General features: G+C 51.4%; 7 protein-coding genes across 7 annotated transcripts; 4 read left to right on the forward strand and 3 right to left on the reverse strand.

Annotated features, from left to right (window-relative positions):
- Window positions 1-1,673: 1,673 nt before the first annotated feature.
- STEHIDRAFT_131968 (AAA-domain-containing protein) lies at window positions 1,674-7,219 on the forward strand (the record flags this gene model as incomplete). The annotated part of the gene is made up of 9 exons (XM_007305361.1): window positions 1,674-3,185; window positions 3,252-3,474; window positions 3,528-3,701; window positions 3,784-4,235; window positions 4,303-4,435; window positions 4,500-4,709; window positions 4,789-4,943; window positions 5,011-5,544; window positions 5,609-7,219. The coding sequence occupies 9 exons, from the start codon at window positions 1,674-1,676 to the stop codon at window positions 7,217-7,219; spliced, it is 5,004 nt and encodes a 1,667-aa protein (XP_007305423.1).
- Window positions 7,220-7,555: 336 nt separating this feature from the next.
- STEHIDRAFT_147797 (uncharacterized protein) lies at window positions 7,556-9,528 on the forward strand. The gene is made up of 8 exons (XM_007305362.1): window positions 7,556-7,767; window positions 7,843-7,859; window positions 7,927-8,070; window positions 8,132-8,253; window positions 8,322-8,446; window positions 8,505-8,960; window positions 9,022-9,216; window positions 9,276-9,528. Exons 1-8 carry the CDS (start codon window positions 7,606-7,608, stop codon window positions 9,510-9,512), a joined length of 1,458 nt encoding a protein of 485 aa, XP_007305424.1. The 5' UTR covers window positions 7,556-7,605; the 3' UTR covers window positions 9,513-9,528.
- Window positions 9,529-11,353: 1,825 nt separating this feature from the next.
- Window positions 11,354-12,226, reverse strand: STEHIDRAFT_59605 (uncharacterized protein; the record flags this gene model as incomplete). The annotated part of the gene is made up of 3 exons (XM_007305158.1): window positions 11,354-11,700; window positions 11,793-12,080; window positions 12,148-12,226. 3 exons carry the CDS (start codon window positions 12,224-12,226, stop codon window positions 11,354-11,356), a joined length of 714 nt encoding a protein of 237 aa, XP_007305220.1.
- A 531-nt stretch (window positions 12,227-12,757) lies between these two features.
- STEHIDRAFT_169307 (uncharacterized protein) lies at window positions 12,758-14,194 on the reverse strand. The gene is made up of 5 exons (XM_007305363.1): window positions 14,001-14,194; window positions 13,866-13,930; window positions 13,295-13,810; window positions 12,984-13,216; window positions 12,758-12,927 (listed from the first exon to the last, which is right to left on the reverse strand). The coding sequence occupies exons 1-4, from the start codon at window positions 14,127-14,129 to the stop codon at window positions 13,006-13,008; spliced, it is 921 nt and encodes a 306-aa protein (XP_007305425.1). The 5' UTR covers window positions 14,130-14,194; the 3' UTR covers window positions 12,758-12,927; window positions 12,984-13,005.
- Window positions 14,195-16,188: 1,994 nt separating this feature from the next.
- STEHIDRAFT_80711 (catalase-domain-containing protein) lies at window positions 16,189-19,303 on the forward strand. Its single transcript, XM_007305210.1, has 17 exons — window positions 16,189-16,398; window positions 16,464-16,533; window positions 16,600-16,635; window positions 16,701-16,900; window positions 16,959-16,989; window positions 17,053-17,104; window positions 17,162-17,214; window positions 17,273-17,361; window positions 17,417-17,459; window positions 17,524-17,549; window positions 17,615-17,796; window positions 17,865-17,949; window positions 18,007-18,058; window positions 18,120-18,180; window positions 18,243-18,311; window positions 18,372-18,562; window positions 18,636-19,303. The coding sequence occupies exons 1-17, from the start codon at window positions 16,217-16,219 to the stop codon at window positions 18,912-18,914; spliced, it is 1,701 nt and encodes a 566-aa protein (XP_007305272.1). The 5' UTR covers window positions 16,189-16,216; the 3' UTR covers window positions 18,915-19,303.
- Window positions 19,304-19,888: 585 nt separating this feature from the next.
- STEHIDRAFT_59484 (uncharacterized protein) lies at window positions 19,889-20,662 on the forward strand (the record flags this gene model as incomplete). The annotated part of the gene is made up of 2 exons (XM_007305149.1): window positions 19,889-20,050; window positions 20,141-20,662. 2 exons carry the CDS (start codon window positions 19,889-19,891, stop codon window positions 20,660-20,662), a joined length of 684 nt encoding a protein of 227 aa, XP_007305211.1.
- Window positions 20,663-22,536: 1,874 nt separating this feature from the next.
- On the reverse strand, window positions 22,537-24,581 carry STEHIDRAFT_169309 (uncharacterized protein; the record flags this gene model as incomplete). Its single annotated transcript, XM_007305364.1, has 4 exons — window positions 22,537-23,341; window positions 23,434-23,854; window positions 23,924-24,342; window positions 24,431-24,581. 4 exons carry the CDS (start codon window positions 24,579-24,581, stop codon window positions 23,310-23,312), a joined length of 1,023 nt encoding a protein of 340 aa, XP_007305426.1. The 3' UTR covers window positions 22,537-23,309.
- Between the last annotated feature and the right edge of the window lie 431 nt (window positions 24,582-25,012).

Consider the following 25,012-nt stretch of genomic DNA (forward strand, 5'->3'; position numbering starts at 1 on the left):
GAGGAGAGAAAAGGTGTCTTGAAGATTCAGGTACAAGCAAGCCAGGACGAGCGTTGGCAAGCATCGTAGGCGGTGAACTCTGAGCGCTGAGCCTGGGCGCGACAATTTCGATCTCCGCGTTGAATTTTAAGGAACGCAAGAAGCCAGTTCAACTGGGGTAACGCGGCCGACCCAACCGCCTTCCTTTCTTGGATGCACCCAGCCGCGCGGCTCCGGTCCGCCACACGCCTGCGCCACGCGAGCGCGGACTCTGCCTTCGTCTCGACGCTGCCGCCTCGAGTCTCTCAATGGTGTTGTATGAGGTTGCATGTTCTATCGGACAACTCTGAATGTATTAAAAGGATCCCATACAGTGGATAAATATGAGTGTAAACAAAGTAATCAAAGGCAGTCTGTATTTGGCCTGCATACTTATCTGAAACTGGAGGGTTGACAAAATACGCCATACCCACACTCGCCAGGCACGGACAACTTACGCCACCTTCCGTTTTGGGCACATCTGCGTCTGCTTGTCGAGGACTTATCCCGCCCAAAAGAAACATTCTTTTTTCGTTTATTCTCGCGTTAAATCTCGGTGGATCGCGCGCTCGAGCTAGGTTCCGCGTCAGCGGAGACCTAGCTCGAGCGTGCGATCCACCGGTTAGGTTGGTTAGGTTCTGGTTAGGTTCTGGTTAGGTTAGTTAGGTTCAGTTAGGTTCAGTTAGGGTTAGGTTCCCCCCGAGCGTTAGCGAGGCCGAACATAAAAAAATGCCCGAACGAGTCTTTAGTGTGCCCACCTGAGAGGATCCGGCTTGGGGGACCCCCCGAGCGCAGCGAGGGAGGGGAGGATCCTCGAACGGTGGGTACTCTTCGGGCGCAACAACGAAAAACATTGTTAAACAATATCTCAGTCTTCCCAAACCGGTGACAGAAATGAGCAGTTAAATTCTCTGATAAGTGTCGATGTTGCCCACTGTGGCGCATCTCGTCGTGTGCCTGGTGCCCCTGCCGAGTATGACTGTGGCGTATGTTGTATATACTCACTGGCTCCAAGTACTGTTTTGGATCTCGTCGGGCATATGTTTCTAGAAGAACGGTAGACAGCGTAGCGTCGAGATGTGATATACTTGTCGTGTCCTGAGCGCGGCAGAAAGCGGGCCTTGTGACCTCGAGACGCCATCGTCTTCGTGTACAGAGCCTGCTACGCTTTCACCCCATTGTTGCAGAAAATTTGGGCACAGCGACGGAAGTTACTTGCTATAGACGCAAGACGACGTTAAATCAATGCAATCAATGTCTGCTAGGATGACTCTGACTACGGCAACGTCGGTTCTGTCCGCAAGTGGGTACTGTCCCTCAGGAGCACAGAAGTCAGGCATAGGTACCTTGTCACATGGTTTGTGGTCGATCCCAACCTTCTAGATATATTGTACTACGGCATTTTGTCTGGTGAAAAAGTCCAGTTCGTGACACTGGATGGCGTGGAAGTGGCGGTGGCGCGAGTTGCCAAGGGAAGTCGTAGTGTGGTCGCTATTGCCCTTTGTCCGAATTAGCACACCGACTGTTCTGGGAACAAATCTTTCACCCTCGTACCGTTCGCCCTTTTAGAACCACACTCATCGTTTTCTTCTTCAGACTGAAACAAGGCCGGAAGTTCGAGAGCAAGGGGCACAAAGCAGCCTTGCCCTCTTTCCATGAATAATCAACCATTCGAAGCCAACGGCCAACGATCCTCTCAACCCCTCGGCTTCGACGACCTCCTCAATCCTACACCCCTCCACCAACACCAGCAACAACCACACCAGCACCAACCGTTCCTGGACTATTCCATCCCTCAGCAAGGACAACCTTACGGTTTCTACGAGCCACCGCCACAGGCGCCACCAATCCCGCCCGCAGACCAACTGTTCGCTCACCCTCTCGTCAACTTCAACAATCACTTTCCGCCTTCTTTCATTCAGCCTCAACACCCTCCAGCAAATCCGATCAACTACCCCAATTTTCTACCCAACACGGCTCCGACACGCCACTCGCACTCGCATCACAATCCCAATCCCGCTCACCTATCGGCTCCCAATCCTAACTCACTGACAATCCGACTCCCACCCATGACGCCCTCCCTCCGCCGATCGACCCGCAACCGGACAGACTCTTTGCACAGCCAAGCCTCGGGCTCGGTTTACCACGACGAGTCTAACAACTCGATGGATGTGGACGGAGACGTGCATGACGAGGATGCGGAAGGCGAGGAAGACGACGTGGAAGAGTCGAACGCTGTGCCGGTGGAATATACGCATTCGCGGAGTGGACGTAAGATTGCGAAGAGGTCGTATGTGGAGAGTGAGGATGAGGACGAGGCGTTGCCTGGGACTGGTGCTGGAGGTCGTCATAGTGGGGGATTAGACGCAGCGGAAGAAGACGGTGGTGGGATATTGAACGGTCTAGGGTTGGACGATGATGAAGAGGAGGAACAACCGAGGAGGAGAAGGAGGAAGTTACCTTCGGAGTTGAAGCCTCTTAGTAGTGATGAGGCTGAAGGGTCAGCGAACGGGACTGGAAATGGGAGACGTTATTCCACGAGGAGCAGGAGCAAGAAACCGGACCCGGACGACGCACACGAGAATGGCCGTGCGAGCCGCTCGACCCGTCGTTCGGCACGGAGACAAGAAAAACCCGCCCCTGTCGCGTCCTCCCGCGCCTCTCGTTCACGACGGTCCACACGCGCCAGCGCTGCCGCAAGTGGAGGAGGCGGTGGCGGAAGCGGTGGAGGGAGACCAGGCCTTCGTACACGACGTAGTGCTCGTGAAGAAGACGACGCAGACGGCTATGTCGATAATCCCGAACCATCCGACAACTCTGCAGAACACTCCTTCGAAGAGGTTCCGTCCTCTGAACCTGAGCCCGAAGAAGTTGAGATCGAAGTCGATGCGGACGGCGATGTGGATGGTGAAGGTGAAGTCGAGATCGAGGAGCCTGCGAATGGGAAACCGTACTCCCTGAGAAGGAGGCAAAAGGTTAACTATGCAATCCCGCCGCCACTTGAAGAGGTTGCATTGCCGGAGTCGAGTGGAAGGGGTGGTGATGGAGGCGGTGGGCGAAGGAAGGCTGGGGGTGGTTATGGGAGGAGTGGGACGAAGAAGGGCCCGGGCTGGAGTGCCTCTGGGGCGGAATTGGGCAGATTTTTGGGATTGCCAGGAGATGATTCCGTGAGCGTTTGCTTCTCGAGGTGTGAATGACAGCCTTTTGGGACTGACATGGTTATTCGCGGTTAGGATTCGGACGCGCCTACGAGACGCAAGGGATTCGGTGCGCCTGCGTTCGCCGGTGCAGGTGGCGTCAATGCTGGTGGAAGTGCGATCCTTCCTGGGGATCTGGCTGCTGCTGCTGGTGCACCATCGAATTTCGGCAAAGTTGGGGACGCTGCCCTCGCGGACGCAGATCCTCTAGGTGTGAACCAGAACGTAACTTTCGACGAGGTTGGCGGCTTGGACAATCGTACGCGGCTTTCACCTTCACCTCATCGTGTCAGGCTAATAACTCGTTCACAGATATCAATGCCCTGAAGGAGATGACGCTTTTGCCGTTGCTATATCCCGAGGTCTTCCAGAGATTCAATCTCGTCCCGCCTCGTGGTGTTTTGTTCCATGGGCCACCTGGTACTGGTAAGACGCTCCTCGCAAGAGCGCTGGCCGCTAGCTGCAGAAGTAATGGAAAAGGAATATGTACGGTCAATAATATAGCCTCGTATCATGCAGCTACTAACCCTCGTTTACCTTTTTCCCTCTTCGTGTCCGTCCACCACAGCCTTTTTCATGCGAAAAGGAGCCGATGTCCTCTCCAAATGGGTCGGTGAAGCCGAACGCCAACTCCGCCTCCTCTTCGAAGAAGCCCGCAACTGTCAACCCTCCATCATCTTCTTCGACGAGATCGACGGCCTCGCGCCCGTGCGTTCCTCGAAACAAGATCAGATCCACGCCTCGCTCGTCTCGACGCTCCTTGCGCTCATGGACGGCATGGACGGTCGTGGGCAAGTCGTGGTGATCGGAGCGACGAATAGGCCGGATGCGGTCGATCCTGCGTTGAGGAGACCGGGAAGGTTTGATAGGGAGTTTTATTTCCCGTTACCGGATCTGGGGGCGAGGAGAAAAATATTGGGGATTATGACGAAAAAGTGGCAGGGCTGGGAAGAGGGAAGGGAGGAGGATGTGGAAGGGTTGGCGAAGTTGACGAAGGGGTATGGGGGTGCCGATCTGCGGGTATGTTCTAACCATATTTTCTTCACAGCTACCTTGGTCGAAAACTAACACTGACGACTCTTCGTAGGCGCTGTGCACTGAGGCTGCTCTGAATGCGGTGCAGAGACGGTACCCGCAGATTTACAAGTCGAACGATAGGTTGCTACTTAAACCAGAGACCATCGGTATCGAGCTCAGAGACTTCATGATCTCAGTCAAGAGTAAGTTTCCTATTTTCTGTCGCTCTTGCACTCCATCTAAATTCGACGCATATTTTACGTTCAGAAATTGTTCCGTCGTCCGCACGTTCATCATCGTCCGTCGCCGCACCACTGCCAACACAATTCGTCCCATTATTGTCGGAGGCGCTGGACAGAGTCAAGGAGGTCCTCACGAAGGTTATGCCACTCAGTAAGAAGCGCACAGCGTTGGAAGAAGCAGAGTGGGAGGATGTGGAAGGCGACGGGACGTTGGCGCGGGAGCTTATGCTGCAATGTACGTTAAATTCTGTGTTTGCTACCAGCGACTCTGGTTTGTTGTCTACGACCGTTGCTGACATGCCGGATCTATTCAGCCATGGAAACGCTCCGTGTCTACCGCCCAAGGATCGTGCTGCATGGGCCATCCGGGATGGGGCAACAATACGTGGGGACTGCCACGCTGCACCATCTTGAGGGTTATCATGTTCAAAATTTGGACCTGGGCACTCTGATGGGCGATGCGACCAGGGTGAGTTCATAATGCCCCCTTCTTGATACATTGATTAACTCGCTCATGTATGCATACAATTCCGAAGACTGTTGAAGCGGGCATCGTACAACTCTTCGTTGAGGCCAAGCGACTACAACCATCGATCATTTACATCCCCTCCCTCGCTGGTTGGTGTGCCGCTGTTCCCGAGACATCACGCAGTACGGTTCGGGCCATGCTCGACACACTCTCGCCTACCGACCCCATCCTTCTCCTCGCCGTAGTCGATGGCCCATTCCTCTCCCTCCCTAGAGATGTTCGTGCGTGGTTCGGCTCCACACGCGAGAACCGCATCGACTTCCGATCACCGACTCAAGCACAGCGAGATGCCTTCTTCCAAGGTCTGCTGGATGACGTCAAGAGGAAACCGATTGAGTTCCCAGACGGAGTGAAGAGGAAGAAGAGGGTGCTAGAGGAGTTGCCGATAGCGCCGCCTTTAGAGCCTAGGAAGCCTACGGTGGCGGAGTTGGCAGTGCAGGAGGAGCAGGATGCCAGGTTGATTACGTTGTTGAGGTATAGGCTTGGTCCCATTTTGACGGAACTGAAGAGGAAGTTCAAGAGGTTTACGAAGCGAGCAGTTGTAAGTTTTTCTAACTTTCTCTTACTCTCAGAGTGTAGTGTCTAATCAGCTTACTTCTTCTCAGGAGGAGTATCAGTTTGATGACGACGATTTGGTCACACCGCCGCAAGAACCTGCTGCCCCTGCTCCGCCCCCTGTTCCTACCGTCGAGGCCGTCACTACGACAATCGAGATCGAGACGGAACCGAACGGAGTCGTTGAACACATGCACCAAGATCACACAGAGGTCACCGTTCGTCCCCCTGAGACTGTCGAATACGAACAGGCTCAGCAGATGATCAGCTTGCCGCCGCCACCAGCCCCCGAATCAGCCCCAGACCCTAGTCTTCCACCACGGCCCAAGTTGTACAATATGGATCTCGAACGCATGCATCTTGAGCTGTACAAGAACAGGTACCTCACTCCTCATGACTTCCTGGACGATGTCGGAAAGATGGTGCATAACGCCGAAGTCAGGATGTACGAGGACCCGGAGAGGCTCCATAGGGCTCAGGCGATGTATACTGCTACCGAGGTCAGTGTACAGGAGTTCGAGCCTGGGTTCAGGTTGGAGTGTGAGCGGATGGCAGGGAGGGAGAGACAGAGGAGGCAGGAGAGGAAGGAGCAGAGACGAGAGCAGAAGCGCCAGGAGGAGCAGGCTGCGGCCCGACGGAGTGGGAGCGTGCTTGACGGTGACCACCCCGGTGTGCGGAGAAGTGGGAGGAATAACGGAAAGGAACCGGAGATGACGCTTACCGACCCTTTGCTACTCGAGAGGAAGCTCAAGCGCCAGAGGTCTCGTGGAGGCAGTAATGATTCGAAAGAATCAGGGGAAGACAACGTGGATGGAGGGCGGGGTAACAAGAGGTCAAGGGTCGCGAGCGAAGATCCTTTGAATATCGGTGCCGGGCCGTCGTCGTTGGACCAAGGCGCGAACACTCACAATTCGAACGTGCACTGGGCGGACGATGCATCAGCTCCTGCGCTTCCGCAAATTAACGACACGTTCGGCGCCACCTTACCCAACGGAGACGTTCTTGCCCTAGAGCCCGATAAGGCCACGACGCCTCTTGCACAAATGAGCGGGTTTGACCCATCATTATTGAATCCTGCCTCCCCCGCACAGCCTCAGAGATACTTCACTACTCCTCGAGACGGACAAGAACTCCCTCCCATCCCATCTTCCTTCGATAATACTCCTCAGCCTACACCATCGCTACAACCTTCGACCAGTTCCAGCCAACCAGCCTTCCCTTTCCAACAACGAGTCGACCAAAACTATCCCATGCCATCCAACTCGGCTACTCCCCAGCCTCAGGCATCGACTTCCACTGGACCTCCCTCAACCGCAGAACAGCCGGCTGCTTCGCCGTCCCATCAAATTGACCCGTCCCTGGGCATCTCCGAAGTCGAACCACAACTTCCACATGAATCCATGGAGGTTGACCGGGCACCGACACCATTGCCCGACTTCCATCTTCCAGAGTATGAACTCGACATCCTGCGTCGCGAGCTGAGAGACGAGACCAGCTCGTTATCGGTGGAGCAGCTGGAGCAGTTGAGGGCCATGTGTCTCGGCACGGTATGGCGCAGAAGATCAGAGTGGGATAGGGCCGAGATGGTAAAGGAGTTAAGAGATGTCGTCAGGGAGTTTGTAGAGGAGGTGAGGATGGACATGGATGAGGATGGGATGTGAGACGGCATTCAATTTTGGTTATGTTATGACTAAATGTGGCGGAGTGGAGTGTACTTGCATGATTATCTCGCCGTCGATTTCTTGTTCTTTGCTGCCTGAGTCTGTACTTTAAATACCACATGTTGAATTGTTCCCATTCTCTGCTTTCTTTCAATGATGTACCTGCTCACGTAGTGTCTGTGTGGTATCTCAATGGCAGAATGCCCGAAATTCTACCTCAACATTTACATGGGTTGCGCCAATTCCAGGGAACCAATCAAAGCGGAGTTCAAAGGCCACGCACTCGCCGCCCGACACCTCCGTCAGACCTCGTCAGCCTCTTCGCCAAAGGGAACCACCACTTTCAATTTGACTCGTGCCCCGGTCTGTCTGTAACTCTCTTCAGTATGGCAGACACAGTGAATTCCGGATCTGATGGAATCATGGAGCTCTTGGAGCAAAAGGATGAGGAAATCGCAAAGCTTAGGGTTCGAGTAGCTGAACTTGAAGACATGTTAATGAAGTCGAGCGAGGACGTTAGGAGTTTGACAGCAGAATCGGAACTTGCAGTGAGTGCATGTCCATTGTTGTCACAATATCAGGAGAGATACACGACCACAAATTGACGTACGTCCGTCGTCTAGAAACGCACCAGGAAACGGTATGTATGATTTAGATGGCTTCATCATTCCTCGGCAAAAACCTTCGAGCTCACCGGCCCATTCTAGTGCACCCAAAAAGGAAGAGGAAGATAACAAACCAGCGAAGCGCGTGAAACACGAACATAATGCCGTCAGGCCACCGTCACCTTCGAGCTCTGGCAAGCGACTTATGAGTGCGGCACCACTCGCAGATCATCCGATCGCTGAAAGGTACTTATTAGTGACTGGGCTACCTATATCATCGAGGCCGTTCGTGTCTCATCAGGAGTAGTGCCGCCGTTCGTGCAGCTTCTGAAGATATAGTCGATGCAATACTCGAGCCGGATAATAACGACGATGATCCCATCCCTGCTTCTCGTGGGCCACCTCGAGAGGTTTCTGAAGAAATCACAAGTTGCGTATCTCTACACAACTATTGTATGGATGGGTAGGCAGACTGACTCGACGAGGTGTACTCTTAGTTATCGATGCTCCAGCTTTATCTCGTCCTCCTCGCGGCGTCTCTAAACCAGCACCTAAAATCAAGCGGGAGACCATTGACGTGGACTCTCTTCCTGATAATTCTGCTCCACAGAAAGATGAGCAGGTAGGTCCATTCGCTATATTGCCCGTAGATTGCCACATTTTTAACACAATTTTCGCAGGCCTTCGTACGGAAGTTTGAGGTCAAGAAAGACACAGAGCTCGTCGGGACATCTATCACAAGCCGCATCGAGAAGATCGCTTCCCGTCCAGTCCCTGTGACGTTAGACCCTGAACTTCGCTGGAGATCCTTTTCTCGGCAAACGTTCCTAAGCCCTTGTTTTGGTGGCTCTCCTCAAGACCCGTGTCCTGGAATCGCAGCGCAGAGGGTCGCAGACCACGGCCACAAGTACTGGTTGTTTGTTAACCCCCTGTTCCATCCCAATGCACCAAGCCAGCCAGGAGATCACGGAGCGTGGTTCGAGTTTGATACCCTTGCCAACGAACTGGACGATTTGAGCCATGTACGGCATGGATTTGTTCGGATGAAGGCCGACGAATGGCTCTATGTAGGGGAGTTGGAAGGTGTTTTAACCGAACCTTTGACACCGACGGAATGGATGATGCAACCACAAAAGGCTCGTTCAAATTTCTTTGACATAGTAGTAATTGTACGACTACTAATGACATTGAATACAGGTCAGACAGTCGTGGTGCTCCAACCTCGCAATAAAGCCTTGGGGCACACAAGTCAGGGCGGCTGTTCATCTTGAGAAACAACTCCATCGAAAGCCTACTGCGAAAGAGCTTCAAGTCGCAATCAAGAATAAGACGATGGACTACAAAGACGTCACCCCTGCTGAAATCATGGCCGCGTATGACAACGACAAGCAGGTAAACATTTGCCTCGAGATCAATCGTGTATCCCACTCATCGGTCTTATTGCTGTTCAGCGCTTTGCTGTCGTCGTTTTGAAATGTGTGGGATATGATGAAGACTTTCAGCGGGAGCTTGTTCGGAAGTTCGAAACATGGGTACCGCCGTCTTCGACCAAGAAGTCGAAGTCTAAAGGGAAGACGGTGAAAGATACCAAGAAGAATGAGAGTGGTAATGTTACTGACGAAGACAATGCTCCTGAAGAACGGGTGTATGTTCCTAGGGGCACCACTAGCAGGCCCAGAGCTCGTTAATGGTACACTGATTTTTGGCAGGTTTCATCTGCAGGGAGGTCGATACACATTTTTCTGTGATTCGATCAATACGAGTCGTTGAACGTCAAAGCTTTACAGATGCAAGATAAGATACCTCATTTAGATGACGTTTATATAGAAGCGCTCACGGTGCTACCTTCGTAAAGATAAGTACTTGCCCTGAGGGTTGGACTGTGAACCCCGGTCTATGCTACTCATCCGCCGGCTACACACGTGGACTAATCGTGAGTACCGGCATTCCCACCAAGCGCCATGTCCATTGCAAATTGGCGGACTTTGAAAGATGCCGGGCAAGCCGCACGCCATTTCGACGCGGGCCACAGCAAGACTCACCGATTTGGCTGGGTGGCACCTATGTACGAGACCAGTGCGCGTCTAGGGCAAGGTACACCCCACCTGTAAATCTCATAAATTCTGAGATATTATTTTACGTTCATTCACTTCATTTGGTTGCGACAGAATTTTTTCACTCTCCTCGAGTGATTTTATATGAGTGTACAGTCCGTCGTGTAGCTCGTTCACGCTAAAATTAGAAACTTCTGTCGCGACCAAACGGAAGAAAAGTATTTTAGATGATTTTATGTGTAGCTATATCGAGTGTCACTATGCACATTGTTGCCTTTGTTGTGTTGCATGTTCAGTAAGTGACAGCCTGCAGCCACTCGGCTACGGCAGTAAGCGAGACGCGGCACAGCGGAGTTTGAACCAGCCCGCAATGGGTGAGTGCCGGTACTCACTAATCGTAAACCATGAACATGCATATCCCTGATAAGCACTCGTGTTCATTCTCCAGCTAGATATACTGATGATAAACCTCGCTCACCTCGGCCTCGGTCAACGGTCAGCGTAAGCTCTTTCTTGGACGTCTATCTTTGGACAACATTCCACATCAGTACAGGCGTCCTCTGACCATGATCTCGTATACGCTTTACATCGACGGACACCAATCTCGAGGATACTTCCAACACCTCCGCAAATACGCGAATTACTGGATCCTACAAGCCGAGATTCTACGGGGCACGTTCTATTTTTATCGGGTTCAACACTTCCGGGAAGGATCTATGTGAGCACGTGTGCCGTTCGATGTTTTGAAAGGCTATCGTTCATCCATTCTTGGCTCAGAGATACCTGGAACCGGCCCTATCGGTTCGTTCGTGGAAGCCGAAATGGGCGAACTACAAAGTAAGCTCCACTAGATCAACGTTCCCAGTCAGGCCTTTTCTTGCGAAGAAGAAGAAGAACTTCTGACGAGTTCACTACCTCCACAGCACCACCACCAGCAATAGAAAGTTGTGGTTGGATCTCTTTGGCAGTAAAACAATATTCGCCGCTTTCTATCCTCTCCCATTTAAACCTGCTCTTTACAGATGCTACAGAGGTTCCAATTAACGTTAAACGATTGGTCCGAATCGCTTCGGCGATTGAAGCATTCTGACTTAATGCCAACTTCGCTTGGTATTTTCCGACGCTCACTCGTAGGGATTTTCCACCGCAACGATGATTGGACGGCGAAAAGATTTATTTTCTCCAGATCCTCCGATACCCGTATGAGCTCATTCTATCCAGGAGTTTATGCAACAATGGTTCGTCAAGTCAGACAAACTGCTACTACCCTTCCGCACGAGTCCGTACGACATTCCAAGGCCTGACCTGACCTGTAGCTCACAAATTGTGTGTCTTGCACCCGTCACCAGGTCTAAATCTGACATTCGCGCTCGATACATTGATTGACCTAAAAATCGGAGCCTCCTAGCCTTGCTCTTACATTCTCCTACAACAATCCCTCTTCGACTCAGAATTTCCGCACCGACTTTCCGATCCTAAGGTGGCCTAGCCCCCACGGACAAAGTACCCGGGGCCGTCTTCTTCACCGCCTCGAGCCCATCCATCAAGTCCATCCACCCTTTCAACCTCGGCGACAAAACTTCTCCCTCAGGCGTAGCCCTCAAGTCCGCGAGGAGCGGGAACAAGAAGAAGTCCGCCCATGTGACCTTCTTGCCGAAGACAAAGCCGTCGGGAGCCATAAGCTTTTCGATTTTCGAGAGGAAAAACTTGAGCCTGTCTACCCCTTCCTTGATGTTCGACCTGACCTCGGCGTCTGAAAGCTTAGCTTCGTCAGTGGCTGCAACGCGCTTTTTGACGCAGCCACCCTCGACGATGGGAAATCCTATGACAGACGGAGACAAGCATAGAGATCAGTAATCTATCACGCCGTAAGACCATATAGCTCGACAGCAGAAGCAAGGAAGACGAAGCAACGAGAGTTACCAAACGCGCCAGAGAGACTGACAAACTCCCACATTTTCTCCGGGATGATGGCATCAGCAGGTGCACCGTTGGCGACCGCCTCCTCGACGTCTAGATGAAGGGTCGGTTCTGGATGGATTCGATCTATGTATCGCGCAATGGCTTGGGACTCGCGCAATTTCAGATCGACTTTCTTGCCGTTGATGTCGTGGATGACGAGGGTGGGAAGGAATCCGAAAGGATGGTACTCATCCGCGGTCTCGCTGTGAGGTGTGACTCTGACCTGGTTGTACTCGACACCTAGTACGACATATTGTCAGGTGTATCGTCAGTAGAAGATCAGATCGCGTCAGGCCTAGAGGCGTACCTTTGTGCACCAGACCAAGTGTGATGGAACGGGTGAAAGTGCTGAAGGGAGTGCCGATGATGGTGTATAGAGGAGCCATGTCGTCGAGAGGCGGCGTTCTCACGGGCTGCCAAAGGCTGACGCTTATAAGTAGGCCCTGTCATGTGCATAGCGCCCGTATGCTTACATTTAACTTCTCATGCCCTTGGGACCAAAGCTAGGAAGTTAGGCAAAAGTTGGGCGTACAGGAGAAGATGGAGTGGGACAAGGCCTGAGCGGAGATCGACCCCTATTGCTCCTGCTTTTCGAGCCCGCGGCGAAGTTTCAGACTCCGCGAGCCTAAATTACGTGAAAGTACCGGACTCCGGCTCGCATCTACTTGCGACATTCCACCCCGAATACGATGCAAGCATTCGCCAGGACTCATCTGACTGCATTTGACGCAGCCTGAGAAAGGAGCAGGCCGTGCATGCAACATCCTCCCGAAGACATCGGAGGGCTAGAAAACGTTTGTCGACGTGACCAGGCGCCGACGGCGGATTGAGATGCATGACCCAAAGTGGCCACACGTTCTTAGTACCCATGTCATGGCGCAACGATTTCCCTGAGAGAGATTTGCATACTGCCTTTTGATGGAAGATGTTCAACCTTGAAGTGCACCATCTCAGACCATCTCGTGTTCACCACCAAATCAAGCTAGCTAGTACATTAAATAGGCTTGGGAAACAGCTGACTGCCGTTACGAACATAAAACAATACAGATCCCCTAGGACAGCACTTCGGAACTATTGGGCATACAGACTAAGCGGCGCCAGAGTCAGTCCGACATGACGTGGAAATCTTACGAGAGAACGCACCATGCAAAATTACAATGGCAGATCAGCGAGCAGCGGAAGAGGAGCTCAGTTTCGAGAATGGGCAGGCCGCCGGGATGTTTTCGTCCAACAGGAAGTACTGCTGCGCCTCTCTAGAGCCCTCGTCGCCGTAGTTCTTCAGTTCCGGACTGACCGGGATGGGGTCGTACTTCTTGAGCAACCCTCTGACCTTACCCAACGACGCAGCGCGTTTAGCTTCGGAGCTGAAGAGGACGCTGTAGAACGCCAAGATAAATATCAGATCAGATCACAATTGACGGGGACGATGGCCCGGGAGAGAAACGGAGACTTACTCGAAGATCCACTTGGGTTGGAAAACGATAGTGACCCCCGGTGCATGACGCGAGCGACGAACCTGATGGGCAGGTGTCTGAATGACACTGAACATCGCCTCGCCCGCGAAACAGAGGCACCACTTGTCCGTATCGATATCCTTCGGGATGTTCTCCGGCCATGGCTTGGGATCCAGCTTTGCGATGCCGTCAAGCATCTTCCAGTACGCGTCGTTGTACTCATCCATCGGCCTCGGGTTGTTAGTCTTCTTCGCAAGGAGAACGAGGGAGGTGTTGGGACCGTGGTTGCGAGAGGTCGGAAGGTAAAGAGAGAGCATGTGGGCGAGTTGTTCAATGTGGCGCTGATCGGAAAGGTCGTCGGAGTCGATGAATGTGTAGACTTGATCGTCAGCTTTGTAGCCCTTCGTGGCGTAGATGCAGGGGAAAATGAGGTCATCGTCGAGGAGGACCTTGGTGTAGTCGTCGTAAGCATCGCGCTGCCAGGAGCCGGGCTTGAAGAGCTCCTCGACCTCCGTTCTAGGATCGTTCATCAGCGATGCAGAATGTAGAGAATATTAGTAGACGCATTTACCTTGTGAGAGGACGGTTAGGGATTTTGCTTGCGGTGTTGGCCGTCAACGCGCCCTGGTTTTGTACCTATAATCATAAAACAAATGTCCTTATCAGATATGCTGAGCGCTGAAACGATAGTGAATTATGGGCTCACAAAGAGGCGTGAAAAGGGCTCTTTGGTAGAGCCGAACAAGGTACCGAGGGCGAATCCAGCAAGGGAGGCAGAGATAGCGACAGAGCCGGTACTACTGGTGATGGTGGAGAAGAGGACGTTGGAGGCCATGTTTTACGATGTCGAAGAGGTAGTAGAGGAGTGGTAGGGAGAAGTGGATTCCGGGTGTAAAAGCCCTCGAGTTGTGCTGTACTTTCTGGGCATCCTTCTGGGTCTTTTATATGCTGGTCTTTAAATGATTCAGAAAAAGAAATACGTTGTGAGAATGCAGAAGTGCCACCCCTCGCCGGCGCCCCCCGGAACAGACGTGCCAACGGTCACATAGCCACCTAAGTGATCAACGACCGTAGTCCGCGTGCGCGGACATAGCACGAAGAATGGTTCAAGAAGATGTACAGGTGATGCCACAAAGCTGCAGTGCAGATGGCGCGAAGCAGCCGTATTCGCAATACGAAAACTTTGTGTAAACGCTCAAGCTGGTGTCGAGCATACCGAGCGTACGAAAAAGACATCACGTCTTGACGCCCATGCTGTTGTGTGTCATTTTTTCCGGTCATTTGGTTTCGAAGACGAGGCACTGCACACTGAGCACAAGTACTTTTCGCCCATCTAGCAAAGTAGGGCTGAAAGGACACATTTCAGACACATAGATCACAGAAAGGAGGCTCAGATCGACTGTTGATTGGCTGAGGCCCTCACATCTGGGCTTCTGCACGTCAAGGACTCCTAAACTGCTACGAAAAGTCACTCATCGAAACCGCTGAGGACCTGACGGAATGAAATTTTCAGACCCACGATGTTCGTGCGCTGCTGACGAAGTCCGACCCTGCGCATCTATTCTGGAGAGCACGTAGTTGCTTCAGGCCATCGTCGAGTCGTAGAGATCATGAAAACCCTAGCAGTAGTGGGACCTACCGTTATGCTCGATATATTGTCGAAACGTAATCCTCTGTGATTTGCGTCTTCTTGGAGCATCCCGGATCAAATCACGGGTGCCGAAAACCTGGGGCTGACATTCGAATCCGCACTCCCGAGTGCCAATGCGTGCTGCGTGAAAAAAATGGCGTTGGTCAACAAAACAACGTATAACGGCACTATGAACTCCTTTCATATGCTGCCGCGGCCAGATGTCTCAAAACCAGGGTGGATCGGAACAGACGGCCACACAACAAAGAAAGCTGACGAAACCATATGCTGGCATGAAGATCAACTCTCATATGCTCGTGAGTATGAGCATAAACGCGCAGCAAGTTGCGGGGCGTTTTGGGGGAGGGCTGCACTATGCATCTCCACATGTGAGCTATGCATATTCAGCTTTTCCGAGCATGTTGTGAGGAGCTTAGAAGCCAAATACGCTTGCAATACGCTTCCTTCAAGTTCGTATGAAGGGACCCGGCGGGAGTGGGGGTAAGTATAGGTCATTGAGGAGTTATTTTTGGTCAGAATTCCACAGACAGGAGACGAAGAGTATGGTCATGCGTAACGATACAGTTGTGGCATCGTAGCAATTGGATGGTCGGAAGCCGACTCGGAATCGCACTTCGCAGAAGACTTCGATGGGAATCAAAATTATGAGAGCAAGGTGGAGAACATACTTTGCCTTCGAAGTCGAGGACAGCTTCTCAGAGAAGCTTTGACTTCAGTTTTGGCTTGAGCAAGGTCCCTGGTGCACGAAGGTAGAGGAGAAAAGACGGCACCATTAGAACGTGACTACGGTGAACACGCATCAGCAAACATTCCCACGCCGGGAAATGCCGGTATAACGTGAAGTAGAACATCTTCTTCCCCCTGATGTCAACGACACATCCCCTTTGCTCGCTTCATCACCTCCTAACAGGCCGACAGTAACGGAACAGAACGTAAGTCAAGCCTGAATCCAATCAAAGCATGACCATTGCAGCTGCTGATGGAAGCCCGACGGAAACAAGATGGAAAACGCTTTGCCAGCGGTGACACACAACCCGCTCATCCTTGGCTCGATCAGGCTCGATCCTATATGGAGCAAATTCACTACGCTTAGTCTTCGTGTCGTTTCGACCCTGAAGGAAATAGTTTGCACTGTGGCTGTTTCAAACGAAGCCTTCAGCCCATATTCGCCCTGGCGATCTGCACATGACCCACGCGCTTTTATAGAAAGTCATTCGGTACCATGAAGGACGGACACTGCTCTGCCTCGGACTTCTCACACAGTCGCCAGCATGAGAGCCTCCACTGGATTCTCTCTTCTTGCTTCACTTCTGGGGGTTTGTCTCGCTGCTTCCAATGGGAAACGGGATGACAGTACAGAGTCGTTCGACCTGTTCGCGGGAACTGATGCCCAGGATGCGAAATTCGAGTCGTCGGCTTCGGACATGCAGTACACTTTGTCTGGAGGTATCCCGTAAGCTATCTCTCCAAGTGCTCTGAAGCATACTGTCGCTGACCGTAGGACGTCTGTTTTCCAAGGTATCCGAACCCTTTCTTCTTCGACAGGTTAGGAACGACTGGACCGGTTCTCCTGCAAGCTACCAACCTCGTTCGTTGTCCTTTCCTACCAGTCTCTTTACCGGAGCAGTTCGTTAACACCGCTGTGATCATTTAGATCGAACAGCTGGCGCATTTTGTTCGTGAACGAGTGGTATGTCTTCCGAGAACCTTGTGTGTACGGAGACACTCATTTTGTGTCCTTTATTTCTTTTTTAGCCCGAGAGAACGGTGCATGCCAAGGGAGCAGGTGCCCATGGGTATTTCGAAGTCACTACCGACATTGGGGCCCAATACAGTTCAGCCGCCTTTCTTTCCGAGGTTGGAAAGCGTACACCTGTTACTGGCCGCTTCTCCACCATTGCCGGCAACCTAGGGAACCCAGATAACGTCCGTGACTTGCGTGGATTGGCATTCAAGTATGCATGCCCTTTTTTTTTCATACACTCCCTGGCAGCTCACGGATGTGCCACTTAGGTTCCGCACAGAAGAGGGTATACTCGACTGGGTAATCCTTGAGTTTATATTTGTGGGCAAACGTGCGAGCCTAACGCCTTTTTTTGGGGCGTAGGTTTTCTTGAATCACCCGGTGTTCTGGATCCGCGATCCGACTAAGTTCCCTCGTGAGCACTTTTCTTTCGGATTATAGGCACCTCTCCTGAATTCCAGAGCCACTCTAGACTTCATCCATTCCCAAAAACGTAACCCGCAAACCCATCTCACCGACCACAACGTGCGTACCTCGTACGTTACATGCTTGCACCTTAACTCTAACGAAGAATGCACTGCAGAATTTCTGGGACTTTTTGTCGGCAAACAACGAAAGTATCTACCAGGTCATGCGAACGATGACCGATCTAGGGACACCTTATGGTTTCAGGTCAGCTATCGTTATGCTTTCCAGCCATCTTTGCCTAGACTTATGTTCAACGCAGACACATGAATGGGTTTGCGGGAAACACTTTCCGTGCCGTCAAGGTATGATCTATCGCCTCCTTGTTTTGTTTGGCAGAGCTTAACTTCTACACGTTATTTTCGAAAGGATGATGGAACATGGAGCTACATCAAGTGAGTTACACGATTACGACCTGTCGACAAGTGTTATGATGCTGATGTTGCTTCGTCGTTCACAGAATCTCTGCCTATAGCGATCAAGGCATCAAGAACAACACCCAGGATGAGTCTACTCTCCAAGCCGGCATTAACCCCGACTTCGGTATCCAGGACCTCTTCGAGAATATCGAGGCCGGGAACTATCCCAGTTGGACGTTCTACTGGCAGATCATGGATCCGAAGACGGCAGAGACCTTCAGATGTACGCCTTTATTTTGTAATTTGTGGCTTGAGCAACTTCGATGGCTGACATACTGTCCACGTATGCAGATAACATCTTTGACCTTACGAAGGAGTGGCGGACAGATGTCGTACCACTGCAAGAGATTGGCCGCTTGACCTTGACCCAGAACCCGTGAGTCTACTCTATCGTTTATTCTGTGATTCCAGGGTGCTGATGAATCCTGTTCAGGACGAACTACTTCCAAGAAGTCGAACAGATCGGATTCGATCCTGCGCAGATGGTATGTGTGCTTCCCGTTCCAACTCGAGTCAAAGGGCGTGATATTGAAAATTATTGTCTAGCCTTCTGGTCTTGAGCCCACCGAAGACCCTATGCTTCAGGCTCGTCTCTTTGCCTACGGAGGTCCGTACCCTTTCTCATCACGTATATTATGTTGCACATTCTGATGTAGCATATCTACTCAGATGCCCAGAGGTATCGCATTGGGATAAATCACAAACAGCTTCCCATCAACGCGCCGATTAACCCAGTCGGTACGTCCTCGACCCTCACTCAAAGGGGTCATTCATCCCGTTAACATCATTCTATCATAGCAAACTTCCTTCGTGATGGTGCCATGGCGTTCAACAATCAGGGAAGGCGGCCAGACTATATGTCGACCATCGACCCCATCCAGGTCGAGGCCCGCCCTTACAACGACGACAACCACACCATCTGGACTGGGGGCGCCGTTAAGTACGTCAGCACGCCGTCCGAGATCGACTTTGACCTGCCCAGGATCTTCGTGAGTGCCTGTCCCTCTGTCTGACCAGCATCTCGAGCGGCCTAACTGATTTGTTATTCGACGTGCATGAAAGTGGGCGAACCTCACTACACAGGATCAGGACAACCTCGTTTACAACGTCATCGGACATCTCGGTCAAGCTAACAACGACGTCGTTAAGTCGAGAATGTTGGGCATATTCGCGCACGTTAACCAGACTCTGGGAGAGAGGATCGCAGCCGGGATCAACATGACCCTTCCCTCGACTAACTCGAGCTCTTCGGATCCTACTGGTACGAGTTCTGCGAATGCGACCGCTACTAGCGTTATCTCGAACAACCCAAGCCTTGGGAACGAGACATCGTCTATCTAAGCTTCACTATCTCCACGCAGTAGGGACGCGGATGGTTTTGACTTGATTTCATGATTTATACCGCATTTATTTCGTTCCAGCTTCTTTTTATTGCGAGGTTTGAATATCCCTGGGCCGTTCACGTAACGAATTCACGAATATTTCACGTGCATGTAGATGTACGGTTTTTTCCTCTTCTTTCATAATACATGTTTCTTGGACCTCTGAGTATCAACCTCAAGTTCGTTCAGCTTTGTGCTTAGACTTGGAGCGTAACAAATAGGCCGCATATCTATCAGTTGGTCTACACTGTCCGTGGCCGGTTTTATGAACAACGACTGATTTCACCGCGCTCTCAGCAGTGTCCCATGTAAATCCGTCGTCCCTCCCGCCTTCGGGTTCAACTACTTCAACGCCATTCAACCTTTCTCCCCGTAGGCCTGATTAAACTATCGTAGAGGAACACAGTCAGGACGGACCGAACACACCCGGCAATGTGGCGTGCGATAGTAGCTAAGTCACCAATATATTTTACACGCATTGATTTGTTCTTTTTCTCTGCTGCATATACTTACCACGGCTTTTATTCAGCGCGAAGGGTCTATGCTGAGTGACCTATAGGAAAGACATATAAGTAAAATTCCGGGGTATCTGGAAGTTCACCCAGTTGAGTCGCCTCTGATCCTCTCAAAGCTTAAAATAATTAATATCGGGAACCTCATCCAGACTTGTCCCGATATCGCAGACTAGGCCACGACAGAGGTCCGTAGTTGCTTGAAGAGCTAAAATAACTTCCTTCATATCGAACGGATTCCCATCGGCGCCACAACATCTCTGCAATAGGAACAAGCTATCCTCCTACGTGCAAACCTTGACTGGCGGCTATCGATTGAGAGGTCTATATAATGCCTTCAGGCGCCATGTCGAACGGGGTTGGGACTCGACATTGTTTACCCTCGCCCAAAACCTACCTACCCACACCTTGCGCGTCCTAAATGGGTAGACCCCCTCGACCGCAGAGTTTATTCACTCCCACAAAGGAAGAGGTACGCGAGACAGCCCTGCGTGTTGTCAACATCCTCGAGCAATATGGACTCTCTTGCTGTATGATCGGAAGCGCCGCGACCTCCGCCTGGGGCGCGAGCCGCACACCTAAAGTACGTATTGTATTCCTCCATTTTTCTGACTCTCCGCAATGCCAGTGATAAATGAAATCTAAACGAAGCACCATTATTATAATAATGCAGGACGTCGACATGGTGATCATGACCCGCTCACACAGCCAAGAAGATATCAAACGCCTCATTACAACCTCAGACTCCACCTTCTATCTCGTATCCTCCACCAATCCTCGCAACTCTTACAAAATACTTTGGCATCGATATCCATCTATCTCTCGCGCAGGCCTCGCGATCAAGATTGACATCCTCGTCCCTCCAACTCTCAATATTCCCTTTGTCGAGCCACATCTTATCACCACTCGTGACTCACTCCCGATCATGCCCCTCCTGCCCTTGTTACTGCTGAAACTGCAAGGTTGGGACGACCATCGACTCTCTGCGTATGATAACCAGAGGATAAAGAAATATGTATACGCGGAAGATGTTGAGGAGCTTCTGGTTATCGCATTGAGAGAGGGGGTTGGAAGGTACGATGACACATGGCTGCCGAGTACCTTTACGACGCGAGGCGAGTTGCGGATAAGCTCGTTTGTGAGAGAGCATCCAGGGACGAGAGGCTCTTGGAGACAAATAGGGTTTCGATGTTGAGGGCTACGTCTTTGTGCCATTGTAGTAGATAATGGTCCGATGACGGAGCTCAAGTACAGCTCCTTCGATGGTCTATTTGTTGAGTTTTGATCAAGTCATCCGTGACCATATTACTACTCTAACGACCTCTGAGTATACAATGCCATTTCCGAGCACTGTGTCCCGGCGCCTCCATCTTCCTATCAGGACTGCGTTACAATTCATTACTTTTAGCTGCGCTTCTCATTCTTTCCAGTCTCCTTTGTTTCTACCCTTTTACTTGATACCCAAGTTGCGATGCATGTACATTCTGTTCCACGTCTTTGCATTTCCAAATTCCAGGTGCCTAGTACTACTTACGCTTGGCCCCAGGCCTACGCCATTGGATTGGGACGTACTGGAATACTCTGGGATTTCTCCCACTATCCCTACACAGTCGTCACTCTCAGCTCTAGACTTACGATTTCGGTCATGCACGGACTAGTGCAAGTATGTACTAAATGGCCAAGAGGTGACCTTAAGAAATATTGTACTCCGCCGGTGATATCTCTTGCAGGCTTTCATGCTCGGCGAGTGCCGAAGCTCTTTTCTCCCTCTTTTCTCCCGGTCTTTGACTTCGAGCTGACACGATAACTTCAAAGATTTCAGATGGAACCCATACCCATATGTCTTGTGAAAGTTGGAGAATTGTTCTGGTCTTGCCTTGTTCCAAAGGGGCCGCTAGACTACGCCATGCTTTTGTGGCGCATATCGGCACAATGCCCGCCGTATGATGCAGCTAACTAGGGGCCTTCAACATGGCTAGCGCATCTAAATACCAATTTTCCAGCAGATACGATCCCTCTTCGAACTGTTCTCGAGCTCCAGAGGCAGGGGCTCCTTCCCCAATTTACAAGGGATGTGGAGAGATTTCGCTCTGCAGTCAAAGGTCCAACGCGAAACATGGCAGTTCCACAGGTGCGTCCTCTTCTTTCTTATTATTCGAGAGATCGTTCACAGATACATGCATAGAGCTAACTTCCGTGGATTCAAAGCACAAAGCCGGGAAGCAACACTCCAATCAAAGTCAGCAAGCAAGGTCGCCTGTATCGTCCCCTTCGCGAATGGTTCAATGCGCACCGCGAATTTATTCTCTCTTCTTGGGCCTGGGGAACTGTCAAACGCTTCTTTCAATTGTCTCGGTGTGTAAGTACTTTGGGTATGACTTTCGGATGTTGAGATCTCCAGCTCTGATGGTAGTCAGGAACAATCCTGACGCTCAGCGTCATTCATGGGATGTCCCACCTGACAGGTCTTTCCGCAGTCTTTTCCCTCTCTCTGTGTTGTCCTGCCGCTCCCTAGCGCTCAGCGCTCTTCGGGACATCATCATAGCAACGACACACCTGTTTTCCTCTGGGTACACTCTCGAAGTGTTCTACAGCTTTGGGCAGCTTTGGGTACATACATGAACTTCTCATACTCGCTATGTTCACTTCGGTGCGTTGAACCTGTCCTAGTACATGTAAGTGCGAACAGTTCAAGTTTCCCTTGTCGTGAGAACGCGTCAGTCGACGTCGCAAGTCTCGATCTCGTGGACGTTGCGTTCGACTAGTATTTAGACGGCATCAGTTCGCTTGTTGCTGAGCTTTGTCCTGACGATTCAGGGCCCGGCCAGGCATCGTTTGGTCGAGACCTTGTGCACTAGCACCAGCGTTTTCACTTCTTTCACTTCTACCGTCACGGTCGTCCTAATACACGTCGTAGCCTCGGTGCTGTCGTCCTCTAGCCACCATGTTCATACCATCTTCGAGGATGAACAAAGACACGCTCCTTGAAGCTATCGTCTTTCTTTGCGCCGTCGTCAATCTGATCACGCTGTTTCGTCGCATGTGGCCCATGGCGGAATTTGGGCCCGTGGACATGGACCTCACGAGTATATACTGTGCGCTTTCTTTTGAATCGCTTCATCACGTATCTCTTGACGCTATATCTCTATCTCATAGCGTACGTCGGCGACGACTATCCCGAACACCTGCCCTTGCTATCCCCTCTCTACCCTGCTTCCTCGCCCAGCTCTTCACATCCAGCCACAACCTTCCACCCGTCCACATCTCCTTACCCCATCTCCGGTCCCGACGCTTCCGAACTATGGGAATCCATCTATCCTCCAGGCTACGGGTTCGTCCGCCTCGGTCCGCAATCGCGATTATTATCTGTGGCGATGTTTCACCAGTTGCAGTGTTTGGACAAGATGAGGAGTTGGCTGGACTCCGGTGAGGATGAGGTGGAAAAGGACGAGGAGGGGTGGGGAGATCAGCAGCATTGTATGAATTATCTGAGGCAGGTGTTCTTGTGCAGGGGGGATTTGACGCTCGAACCGCTTGATGTCGATATGGAGCAGTTGAGGTCGGGAGGACTGGGGGCAGATGGTTTGGGTGGGGAAGACGGATTCGAAGGCTTGGATTTGGCGATGAAGAGCGGAGAGGGTGTGGAGAGGACGTGTGCGGATTGGAGTTTGCTTTATGAGAGGACGGGGATGAATTATGTGGAGTGGAAGGCGAGGTGGAATACTAGTTCGCCTTGGTAGGTATAGAGGGGCGAGAGCACGGGTATCGTCATTGTATGATACATGATGTACAACATACATAGAGAACAGGAAACGCAGGATGCACAAATATTTCGCGACTGTTTAGATTGAAGGGAGCTGGACAATGGTGATGGCTACGGACGAAAGGAACGAAAATAGAAGAAAATATCAGGAACGACTTCGCTGACGGATGGTGAGGTACATAGCAACGGAATAAAGTACGCACCCATCCTCGGCACCGTCTCCGGCTGTTCCTGCCAAAACTCAAGTGCACATTCATCATCGCCTTCTTCAGCACAGGCTACCTCAAAAGTGCTCAATGTACCCGTTCCGCCACAACCGAATGTCTCACTCCCATCGGAGCGAACCAATCTTTTCTCCTCCCCAAATTCGCCTACAATTGTCCCTAGCTTCTCTATCCTCCGCGGCCTCGTCCATCCAGAAAGTGTCGTCAGATCAAGCTCGGTAGCTGAGGTCTCAAGAGCCCATATGTCCAGTGCGATGTGTCCCGAGGAAGGTAATATGTTCAATGTCCGGTTTCGTGAGGCAAGGGTGGCGTTAGAAGAAGGGTCGGGAGGGAGAGTAAGCGCGAGTGTGCAATTGTCGAGGTTATAGTCGGCTACACGAATTTGTGCGATCATGGAGACCTAGGTAAAGTTTGACGAATAAGCGTAAGCCGCGTCCGAGTTGCCTTGCAAGATCAAGAATAAGCTTACCTCTTTGTTGATTATGACCTTCGACTCTTCTGGCGATACGAGCCCATTGAAAGTGACCCTTGCTCTCCCGTCGGTACTCCACACCTTTCCTATTTCTTCGGGGTTCTTGCTCACAGGCTGGAACACATGCGGGAAAACATCTAACTTCTCGGGAAGAACTGCTCGCTGAATGGTCGAATTGAGCCGCTCAAGGCCGATATATATGTTCGGACGGTAGAGAGACGCGGTGAGCGCGAGTCGATGAGCGCGGGATGTTGGTTCCGAGTGGATGTAGGATGGTAGGTGTGGTTTCTCGTAAGTTGGGAAGAGGGAGAAGGAAGGGGGTAGGAGGGAGGCGAGGGTACAGAAGACGGTGAGCCAGAAAGAGAAGTAGGTCCACGACGAGATCGGAGAAATGCCAGAGGGTCTCTTCCAGCGTCCTGAGTTGTGTGTAGTTAGAATAAAGACGGGAAGATCACGTCTAGACAAATTGAAACATGCTCTCGGATTCGTCAAATTCGAGGCCACTCGGGGTAAGCGGTGTGAGTGGGGTGAGCGGCATGCCCATAGAGTAGACATCCTCAGAGAATGCAGTATTGGGACTGTAACTACTACCAGGAGTATCGTCGTCGCTATGTGCGCGGAGGAGCGCGTATCCTTCAGATGAATGACCTGGCATCGCCTAGATGACGGCGAGCTGCAGAGTTGGTACTGAAAGATGATAATTATGGAAGGGAGAAAGAAGACGGGCGCTGTCAAGGTCGACAAGTCTATATGAACTGGGCGACATGGTGATGGAAGGAGGTGAGAAAGTCAGGTTCGACCGGATCATTTTAGTGGCGAAGGACTTCTGTGGCGCCGGTCTATAAATAGATCACTGCTCTGGAGACTCAATATTTAATCCTGGCTTACTTACTCCCAACCTCATTCTACGGGGTCATATTCAACTTCAAGCAGCATCTTCGTCTCTCGGATACTCTGTATATATTTTACCTCTTATCTACGCCTTGGATTTTCTCGGATGAACTTCCTCATCCAAGCCTTCTACACCCATTCACCCGATCACAGATCTGCGTCGTTCTATGAGAGACATGTTGAAGATGGGTCCAA

The sequence above is a fragment of the Stereum hirsutum genome, assembly GCF_000264905.1.
Source record: "Stereum hirsutum FP-91666 SS1 unplaced genomic scaffold STEHIscaffold_9, whole genome shotgun sequence".
Lineage (NCBI taxonomy): Eukaryota > Fungi > Basidiomycota > Agaricomycetes > Russulales > Stereaceae > Stereum > Stereum hirsutum.